We start from the raw sequence: 11,260 nt of genomic DNA on the forward strand, positions 1-11,260 counted from the left end.
AACCACCATAAAAATCTACCACAGCGGGAAACTTTCAAGTTAAGTATTTTCAACCATCATGTGCCCGCATTCAACTTTACAATCAAAGGATGTCTGTTGAGATAATCGAATGGATCAAAACTTTGAAACCTGCGCGCATATTCTAAGCCGACTAACACATAATTGTTAAGGACATCATAAAATGGTTCTCGGTGAAAACTTGACCGAGGGCCATTTTACGACGTCCTTGACTCGAGTGTGTGACGTATACTCTTATGCTCTGCTTCTTGGGCAAGGTAAAGAACACCGAAAATATTTCAATGCCGTTCTCGAGCTACGCTGACTTTTACAAAGGGTACAGCTGACACGGCTTACGTAATCTGGTTTCCTGGTCATTTGTGTGAAAAATCTGTCCGACAAAGAAGAAGAAGAAGAAGTGCGCGCAGAGAGAGAGAGAGAGAGAGAGACAGACAGACAGACAGACAGACAGACAGACAGACAGACAGACAGACAGACAGACAGACAGACAGACAGACAGACAGACAGACAGACTTTCCGCACTCGTTAAAATGTCAGTCGATACTGGAATGAATGTTGAAACATTGTAAACCTAAAAAAAAAAAATAATATTAAAATTAAACATTCATACGAGTTACTATCTGTGACAAGAACGCATAAGAAGTATAGCAACTAAATATTAATCCGCTTACCCATTGCTCCTCTTCGCACCTCGGCCTGTGAGTCGTCCTTTTCCTGAGTACTTGCACACAAGTTTTGCGTATGCATATTTCAGTTCGTCTGGAAAGGGCTGTTTTGAATTCTTGTTCGCAAGTTGAACAGCACGACTGTATTTGACCACGTACACCAAATCGTTCTTTCTGGAAAAGTCTGCCAGCCGTTCAGTAAGATCATTCCAACTTCTGAATGTTTTCCCCAACTGTCATTTGTGCCATTTCTCAGCGATTGATCAACGGTGTGGTTATTATGGATGTAGTAAGTGTCGAATTGTGAGAATGCACAGTTCTGTCCGCCAAGTGGTTTTAAACACTGCGCGTATTTGCACCAAGTAATAACGTGTCACATCAAAATAGTTCTTTACCTGTCAGATAGTTTAGCGCCAAAAACATGAACCAATGATAGCCCATGGATTAGTAAGTCATATGATGTTGGGGCGGGGCCAATGAACTAATGTCAACACAGTAAGTATCAACCAATGTTTGGCTCCGCCCCCACATCACGTGGACTGGGTGGCCGAGTGGTAACGCACTTGCGCTCGGAAGCGAGAGGTTGCGAGTTCGACCCTGGGTCAGGGCGTTAGCAATTTTCTCCCCCCTTTCCTAACCTAGGTGGTGGGTTCAAGTGCTAGTCTTTCGGATGAGACGAAAAACCGAGGTCCCTTCGTGTACACTACATTGGGGTGTGCACGTTAAAGATCCCACGATTGACAAAAGGGTCTTTCCTGGCAAAATTGTATAGGCATAGATAAAACAATGTCCACCAAAATACCCGTGTGACTTGGAATAATAGGCCGTGAAAAGTAGGATATGCGCCGAAATGGCTGCGATCTGCTGGTCGATGTGAATGCATGATGTATTGTGTAAAAAATTCCATCTCACACGGCATAAATAGATTCCTGCGCCTTGAGTCCGAGTCTGGAGATACACGCGCGATAGAAGACTTCATACATATAATCACGTGACCCATAAACCCATCGCCTGTAATTAGATCATACTATTACCGCTTCAGTTCTGAGACATCCTGCTTGCTGGCGCGCGCGCAGAGAAAAAAATTCCCTCTTTATCTTCGCTTCTGATGCTCATCCTATTGTTGTTGGCACTCGGGTTTGTTTGTTTGTTTGCTTAACGCCCAGCCGACCACGAAGGGCCATATCAGGGCGGTGCTGCTTTTGACATATAACGTGCGCCACACACAAGACAGAAGTCGCAGCACAGGCTTCATGTCTCACCCAGTCACATTATTCTGACACCTGACCAACCAGTCCTAGCACTAACCCCATAATGCCAGACGCCAGGCGGAGCAGCCACTAGATTGCCAATTTTAAAGTCTTAGGTATGACCCGGCCGGGGTTCGAACCCACGACCTCCCGATCACGGGGCGGACGCCTTACCACGAGGATTGGAACTCGGGTAACAGGGAGCGAAGGGCAGTGCCCCACCTAGTGATCGAGTGCCACAACCCAGACTTTTCCCTTAATATATACATAGGTTTTAAACTCCTGCTTCCGGATTATACAAAACACATTAAAACATGTATTAAACAATGGCGACTGGACGTGAGAGGGAACAATAAAGAGACCAAAAAGCAATGTACTCACGTTAAAATGACGAACACGGAACGAATAACAGCGACGTTTCGACCTAAGGGTCTTCTTCAGGCACAAAAACACAAAAATACACACACAAAAAAGAAGAAGAAAGACGATAGAACAAATGAAGAGAAGAATAACTGACAAAACAACTGCACTGCACAAACCATGACAAAGACACAACACTTCGAATTAACCTAAAATAAATCTCATAACAAAATAATTGTAATCATTTTTTTTTTACAGGAATGTATATGTTTCTGTGTTTGTTTTTGTTTTAATACAAAAAAAACCGTGATCAAATAATCAGAACTCTTTCAAAATACTCTGAATAAAATATATTAAATGCAATAACTTTTGGTTTTTTTTAATTCAAATAAATGTTTTAGTTTGACTGCATTTGAATAGAAACTGAATTCTGATGAAAGCAGTTACTGTAAAGTCATTTGAAGTCACATGATAAAAATCACATGGTTTAGTTGAGCAGACCACAAAGTGCAGAGCTAAAATATGTGTATGAATCTGTGTGAAAATCCAGTCCGTTTGTCCACAGGGATGCTAGGAAGCAGTCAAATGGGGTCGCTCAATCTGCTCAAATCCAGTCAAATGGGGTCGCACGGGCCGACAAATGGGGACGTCCCCGTTTGTCGGAAGCGTCCCCATTTGACTGCTCTCCAGTGACAATCGTCCCCATTTGTCGGTAAAACCACCTACACACACACACACACACACACACACACACACACACACACCCCGACTTTACTGTTAATATTGAAGTATTTGTAGGCTGAATGAGTGTACTTCCCACCGTGATGAGATAAGCAATTGTTTATTCATGTGTTATCATAGCAGGAACAGGGGGTGAGCACCTCTTTTTCAACGTTGTGTTATTTCTTCTTTTCTAAAGGCGAAGAAACGTTTGAACTGGCAGTTCTAAACCCAACCCTGATCCTAGGACCCCCTCTGCACGGCTCGCAGTGCACCAGTGTGGAGGTGAGTATCACGTGCTTGCTTCACATTCAGTATCAGATTCCTTCCCCCCGCGGGTTAGGGGGAAGAATTTACCCGATGCTCCCCAGCATGTCGTAAGAGGCGACTAACGGATTGTGTTTCTCCTTTTACCCTTGTTAAGTGTTTCTTGTATAGAATATAGTCCATTTTTGTAAAGATTTTAGTCAAGCAGTATGTAAGAAATGTTAAGTCCTTTGTACATGTACTGGAAACTTGCATTCTCCCAGTAAGGTAATATATTGTACTACGTTGCAAGCCCCTGGAGCAAATTTTTGATTAGTGCTTTTGTGAACAAGAAACAATTGACAAGTGGCTCTATCCCCTCTCCCCCCTTTCCCCGTCGCGATATAACCTTCGTGGTTGAAAACACCAAATAATTGGTGATTTGTTTCATTTCCATTGTGCAGATCTTGCAGCAGCTGTTGGAAAGGCAGACTCCCTTGCTCCCCCACCTGAATTTACCTATTGTTGACGTCAGAGACGTGGCGCAGGCCCATGTCCATGCTATGACGTCACCGGAAGCAGCTGGTTAGAGACTGCTTGCTCTCTATCGTTCTCTGTCGTATTCGTGTTCTGTCTTTGTGTATTTCTCTCTAGTCCTGTCTTTCTCTGTGTCTATATATCTCCGTCTCGCTGTCTGTCTGCCTCCTCCCTCTCTGTCTGTCTGTCTCTGTCTGTCTCTCTCTCCCTTTCTCTTGCGGAGTACAGTTAATATGTATTCTTGTGCATTTAGCCGACCTTGCTTAAGGCGAGAGGTCGATGTAAACACACACACACACACACACGTACACACACACATACACACACACACACATACATACACAAACACACACACATACACACACACACACACACACACACACACACACACATCGGAATTTCCAGTATGGACAGATTTTGTATTGTTTAATCTCTTGTTTCTGTGCCTTCTTCGTTCTTGTATTAATTTCAAAATTGTCTTGAGTTATAATGTTCTATAGTGCAATCGAAACTCATCTTAGTTATACAGTTTAGTACTGTAATTTCAACTTGTCTCAGTTATAAAGTTCAGGTGTGTCATTTAAAAAAAATGTCCAATATAGTTTGTCATTTAAAAAAATGTCCAATATAGTTACGTAACGTTCGGGAGTTTGTAACAGAAGATTACCTGCTTTTGGTCGTGTAGTAATATTTCCAAAGTATGTACATGTGATTCCTAATTCCACATTGTAGCTCGTTCATCGTACAATGGTGTATTTACACCCACTTTTGTTCCTTTATCTTCAGGTCATAGACACATATGCAACAACACAAACCTTTGGATACACGAGGTAGCTGCACTCCTAAACGCTGTCTTTGGACCTCAAGGTATACAGTGACGCTGGCATCAGATATAAAAGCAGAAACTATACATGTAAAGAACAAAACAAACAAACCAAAAAACAACAACTTCGAATTCACCACAGATATCATAGGAGAAGGTGTTTTCGTGCCAGAAAAAGAATCCTCTACCTTGACATATATACAGCACATCAACGGCACGACCGTTATCTATCCAGAGCGCGTGGTTACTGCAAAGCGATTTGTGTAAAACTTTTAAATAGATTCATATCGTCCTCGACTCGCCATCGCGATAAGGTCGTCTTATTGAATTAGATTTTTATTCTTTTGATTGTCACATTATTTTAATGTCCAATAGGTTAGCATACTTCTACCCCCCGCGGGTTAGGGGGAGTCCCATATTGGTTGGGACGAGAAAGAATTTACCCGATGCTCCCCAGCATGTCGTAAGAGGCGACTAACGGATTCTGTTTCTCCTTTTACCCTTGTTAAGTGTTTCTTGTATAGAATATAGTCCTTTTTTTAAAGATTTTAGTCAAGCAGTATGTAAGAAATGTTAAGTCCTTTGTACTGGAAACTTGCATTCTCCCAGTAAGGTAATATATTGTACTACGTTGCAAGCCCCTGGAGCAAATTTTTGATTAGTGCTTTTGTGAACAAGAAACAATTGACAAGTGGCTCTATCCCATCTCCCCCTTCCCCCGTCGCGATATAACCTTCGTGGTTGAAAACGACGTGAAACACCAAAGAAAGAAAGAAAGAAAGAAAAGCATACTTCTAAATGTTTCGTTTTCTCTGTACCAAAACGTTACATAAGCTTATCTTTCTTGTTTCCTAATCTGTTTAAATAGTGATCCGTCTTCACGTCTGTCTGATGTTCTGTCTCCAGGGTACAATGTCCCGACTACTGTAGCACCCAAACCGCTGCTATGGGTGGCGAGTCTGTTTGACCGACGAGTCAAGTCCGTCCTCCCTCACGTGGGCAACGTCCACACGTACGACAACAGCAGGGTATGTCCACAGCGTTTTATCAGCTGGGTAACGTCCACACGTACGACAACAGCAGGGTATGTCCACAGCGTTTTATCAGCTGGGTAACGTCCACACGTACGACAACAGCAGGGTATGTCCACAGCGTTTTATCAGCTGGGTAACATCCACACGTACGACAACAGCAGGGTATGTCCACAGCGTTTTATCAGCTGGGCAACGTCCACACGTACGACAACAGCAGGGTATGTCCACAGCGTTTTATCAGCTGGGTAACGTCCACACGTACGACAACAGCAGGGTATGTCCACAGCGTTTTATCAGCTGGGTAACGTCCACACGTACGACAACAGCAGGGTATGTCCACAGCGTTTTATCAGCTGGGTAACCATCTGCTGATAGTGTTTACGACAATGTTACAATGACCATTATTGTGAGAGAGAGAGAGAGAGAGAGAGAGAGAGAGAGAGAGAGAGAGAGAGAGAGAGAGAGAGAGAGAGAGAGAGAGAGAGAGAGGGAGGGAGGGGGGGGGAGGGATAGAGGGAGGGAGGGAAAGAGAGAGAGAGAGAGAGAGAGAGAGGGAGGGAGGGAGGGAGGGAGGGAGGGGGGAGGGATAGAGGGAGGGAGGGAAAGAGAGAGAGAGAGAGAGAGAGAGAGAGAGAGAGAGAGAGAGAGAGAGAGAGAGAGAGAGAGAGAGAGAGAGAGAAACAAGTGTAAGGGATCTGCAAAATATATTATTTGCGTGTTTTTTTATTTTTATTTTTATTTTTTTGCAGTTTAGATGTTTTATTTGCTTGCCAATTGTTTTTGTTTAGGTTTTTTTCTCATGTTTTGCTCATTCGAATTCGTTTCTTTACTTTGCTTGTTAATCGAGCATCAGAGAGCCGGAATGGCATATTATAGTGGTTAGAGCGCTTGCCTCTCACGGTCGGGGATCGACTCCCACTCTGGGCGAATACAAATACCCGATTTGTCCGTAAGCTCTCCAGTCCGTCCAGCTAAAAATGGGTACCTGACCCTATTCAGGGCAGGGGAATTGAATTGAATTGAATTGACTTGAACTTTATTTTAAAAGGATTAAGATTTAAGGCTACGCCTTTTCTTTCACTCTGTCCTTGGGACGCACAAACGCACAATGATAAGATAACAGATAAAAAAAAGTTAACAACAAAAAGAGGTTGGAAACAAAATTACATGTGATGATAATGATGACGATGATGACGATGATCATAATGATGATGATGATGATGATGATGCTAGCGGCGTAGCAGTGTAAGATCTTTGTTTCAAAAGGTGAAGGCAGCGAGATAGAGAGAAGATATGCGCCGCCTTTATGAAGATGGCCCTAGAAAAGTTAACACCACGCTCCCCTGCGATCAAGCATGATAACGCGACTACCTTGACCTTGTTAGAGTTGTGTAGCTGCTGCAAGGACAGTGGTTTTTTTTTAGAATAATCGTAGCCGTAAACATCTATCTTTCTGAAGTAAAGTGCAATCATCATGTACATTGCAGATGAAAGAGATTCTGAAGGTGCAACCAAGGGAAATCCGAGACACGGTCATCGAGATGGCGTACGGTGTGATCGAGGCAGGCTTTGTCAAAAAGACCCCCAAGTACAGAGGTCCTGGAGGCCCGGGGGAGCGACAGATGTACATAGACGTCAAATTCTGAATTCTGACGCGATTTTGTGTGAATATGTATATACCGTAAAATCCTCAGCAAACGCCCAGTATCTAGCAAACGCCCACCCCCTACTTTTGGCCAAAAGTTGTGCAGAGGGGTCACTACCTAGCAAACGCCTGGGCACCCCTTTTTTGCTTTAAATTTTTTTTTAAGACATTCGGCCTCCTTTATCTACGATTTGTGCACACTGTTCGATGATTCGCCGGTTTTTTTCTTCTTCTTTTTTTCTATCACAGAACGTTGATCTTTATTTCTGTAAACAAACGGTGTGTTTATTTTTCATTAAAATTGCATAAATCACTTGGTTGTATCACTTTTTTTCTTGTGAAAATGTGATGACACTTCATCTTGCAAAGGGGTGTATACCTAGCAAACGCCCACCCCTTACTTGTACCCGAAATATGTGCAGGGGGGGGGGGGGGTGGGCGTTTGCTAGGGATTTTACGTATATGTATCATCGTAAACAGTTTTGTGTGAATTATTTTAATGTTATAAAAAAAGCCTTGTGTTTATGGCGTCATAAAAAGTCTTGTTTAAACTGTTATACCTTTCAGTGTAAAGAGATAATGTGTGAATGTGATGTCATTCTGAAAAGAGCCCCGAGTGTGAGTTTAACGTTTATAAAGTCATTTTTACAACATTGTGTGTATTTCATAATCTAAGAGAGCTGTTGGTGAATGTTCACCTTAACAGGTTTGTGTTTTGTTTTCGTTTGAAGAATTCTAATATGTCACTGTCAAGAGCCCTGTGTGTGTTCAGGGGCGGATCCAGGGGGGGGGGGTTCCGGGGTTACCGAACCCCCCCACCCCCACCCCCCCCCAAGAAAAACTGATGGCTCAGATTGCACCAGATTGCTTCATTATCCTTGATTTTTTATCAAAATGTTCCGGGGGGGGGGGGGGGCATGCCCCCGGACCCCTCCAGGAGCCGGCCTTTGTTTTTTAAGTGACGGTTTTGGAAAGTAGTTGGTTAATTTGGTTGCTCAGGTTCCACCAGATCGATCAAGTTTCTTGGCTCAGAGTGCACCAGATTGCTCCATTTTCCATGATTATATCAACATTTTCCAGACCCCCCTAAGAGGTTCGAACGCTTCGCGCCCTCAACTAAACGCTTCTCGTCTTCGAATTGTCCCTAAAATAAATTTGGACCCCCCCCCCCCCCCCTAAAAATTATGTGATCCGCCCCTGGTGTTTTATGCTATTGTAAAGAACTTGCGCTAACGTTGTAATGCCAAACCTTAAGTGGATGGATGTCTCTGTTGTCATGACAGGAGGAAGACAAAGACGTGTGTGTATATGGAAGTAAATATCCAAGGCGAACTGGTTTGAAGTAAAAACGTGTTAGTGCCAGAAGAGCAAGAGGATTAGAGGGGGCTGGTGGTGTCGCTAATGTACATGTTAGCTTTTGTTCCAGTTCAATCCCGATTGATTTGACGGCTCAACACGCTAGGATGCATCGGAGATTTCACACACACACACACACACACACACGTTTCATCATTGCACAGTGAACCGATATCGTTTTACTTCAAGAACGTACATGCAGGCTGACAGGCATTCTGCTGGATGCAAACAATATTTATTTTAAAACGCACAAGGAATGATTCAATACAGACATATTATATCCAATAAACAGTGCACATACGTGTGTTGAGGGAAACCACGTGCAGACTAACACAAACCACATAAATATTCGCTGAACTCTCCCAAAACATGTCTCTGTATTTGCCTGTCATTTTGTCCGTCTGCGTGTCTGTCTGTCGGTCTTTTAACGATGCAAAATCTTTGTGTCATCGTCTCAACACTTTTGGCGCTTTGAGATTTTCAGTGTAAAGCCTCTAGCTCTAGGCGCACTAATTGTATAGTGTGTACGTATAACTATTTAGCCTTCACCCAGAGAACTGTCAAGTTCGTTCTTAAGTCACAGATAGGTTTCAACTCAGCTGTCAGGGGGACGGAGCCTCATGACCAACACTTCGACGATTTTGTCTCGCAGGCGTTTTAGCGAATTCTTGTCCACAAAATCGGTCGAAAACACTCACCGTGAACAGCAGTGCAATTCCTTATCTACCCCTACCCTTCCAACCTGTGTTCATGTCATTCACCAAGGCCCTCTTTTCAACCTTCATCCATCTCCCCTTTCCCTCTCCATCCATCGGAGGTTGGTTTCCATTCCATACCTGCGCGCAACGTTGTATACTGTAACTGAGACTACATAGTAATCGGATTGATTGTCCGTACAGTAAATACATTCCCTATTTCAAATCTCTGTGTCCATTTCATTCACCAAGGCCCTCTTTTCAACCTTCATCCACCTCCCTTTTCTCTCTCCATCCATCGGAGGTTGGTTTCCATTCCATACCTGCGCGCAACGTTGTATACTGTATCTGAGACTACATAGTAATACCGGATTGATTGTCCATTGTCCCTATTCACTGGGCTTTAGTACATTCCCTATTCACTGGGCTTCGGTACATTCCCTATTCACTGGGCTTGAGTAAATTCCCTACATACTGGGCTTCAGTACATTCCCTATTCACTGGGCTTACATTCCCATATTCACTGGGCTTCAGGACATTCCCTATTCACTGGGCTTACATTCCCTATTCACTGTGCTTCAGGACATTCCCTTTTCACAGGGCTTACATTCCCATATTCACTGGGCTTACATTCCCTATTCACTGGGCTTACATTCCATATTCACTGGGCTTACATTCCCTATTCACTGGGCTTCAGGACATTCCCTATTCACTGGGCTTATATTCCCTATTCACTGGGCTTACATTCTCTATTCACTGGGCTTACATTCCCTATTCACTGGGCTTCAGGTCATTCCCTATTCACTGGGCTTACATTCCCTATTCACTGGGCTTACATTCCCTATTCACTGGGCTTACATTCCCTATTCACTGGGCTTCAGTACATTCCCTATTCACTGTGCTTCAGGACATTCCCTATTCACAGGGCCCACATTCCCATATTCACTGGGCTTATATTCCCTATTCACTGGGCTTACATTCCCTATTCACTGGGCTTACATTCCCTATTCACTGGGCTTACATTCTCTATTCACTGGGCTTACGTTCCCTATTCACTGGGCTTCAGGTCATTCCCTATTCACTGGGCTTACATTCCCTATTCACTGGGCTTACATTCCCTATTCACTGAGCTTGCATTCCCTATTCACTGGGCTTCAAGAGAGGGCCAGGTTCAAGTACCTTTCTCTCTCCTCTGGCCCTCCCGGTCCTCTGTAGTTCTTGGTCTTCTTGACGAAGCCTGACTCTATCAGAGCGTAGGCCATCTCCACGAGCGTGTCACGTATGTTGTGTGGCTCAATCTCCAGAACTTTCTGCATCTGAAACACGGAGACAAATGTCACTCTTTCCGGGCAGCTTTCAAGACACGGTGGAACGTAGTTACGTCATTAGCACTCAGCAGAATGTCAGAACGGGGGCACCTGGCGTGGGAATTGGTGACAATTTGTCAAAGCCGTTTCTCTGGTGTTTCTTCTTCTTCTTCTTCGTTCGTGGGCTGAAACTCCCACGTACACTCGTGTTTTTTGCACGAATGGAATTTTACGTGTATGACCGTTTTTTACCCCGCCATTTAGGCAGCCATACGCCGTTTTCGGAGGAAGCATGCTGGGTATTTTCGTGTTTCTATAACCCACCGAACTCTGACATGGATTACAGGATCTTTTTCGTGCGCACTTGGTCTTGTGCTTGCGTGTACACACGGGGGTGTTCGGACACCGAGGAGAGTCTGCACACAAAGTTGACTCTGAGAAATAAATCTCTCGCCGAACGTGGGGACGAACTCACGCTGACAGCGGCCAACTGGATACAAATCCAGCGCGCTACCGACTGAGCTACATCCCCGCCATCTCTGGTGTTTACCAATGCATCTGTATAAAACTAATGTAAACCCCTAAGATGAGCTGTTATGCAATG

General features: G+C 43.9%; 2 protein-coding genes across 2 annotated transcripts in view; one reads left to right on the plus strand and one right to left on the minus strand.

Annotated features, from left to right (window-relative positions):
• Window positions 1-3,204: 3,204 nt before the first annotated feature.
• LOC138983586 (uncharacterized) lies at window positions 3,205-7,949 on the plus strand. Its single transcript, XM_070356861.1, has 5 exons — window positions 3,205-3,298; window positions 3,724-3,844; window positions 4,583-4,663; window positions 5,526-5,647; window positions 7,141-7,949. Exons 2-5 carry the CDS (start codon window positions 3,823-3,825, stop codon window positions 7,297-7,299), a joined length of 384 nt encoding a protein of 127 aa, XP_070212962.1. The 5' UTR covers window positions 3,205-3,298; window positions 3,724-3,822; the 3' UTR covers window positions 7,300-7,949.
• A 1,189-nt stretch (window positions 7,950-9,138) lies between these two features.
• Window positions 9,139-11,260, minus strand: part of LOC138983587 (uncharacterized) — a 15,266-nt gene continuing 13,144 nt past the window's right edge. The window contains exon 9 of the mRNA XM_070356862.1: window positions 9,139-10,665. Coding sequence (XP_070212963.1) covers window positions 10,504-10,665 — 162 coding nt within the window. The 3' untranslated portion in view covers window positions 9,139-10,503. The remainder of the gene's footprint in view (window positions 10,666-11,260) is intronic.

Source organism: Littorina saxatilis, linkage group LG13 (genome assembly GCF_037325665.1).
Source record: "Littorina saxatilis isolate snail1 linkage group LG13, US_GU_Lsax_2.0, whole genome shotgun sequence".
Classification (NCBI taxonomy): domain Eukaryota; kingdom Metazoa; phylum Mollusca; class Gastropoda; order Littorinimorpha; family Littorinidae; genus Littorina; species Littorina saxatilis.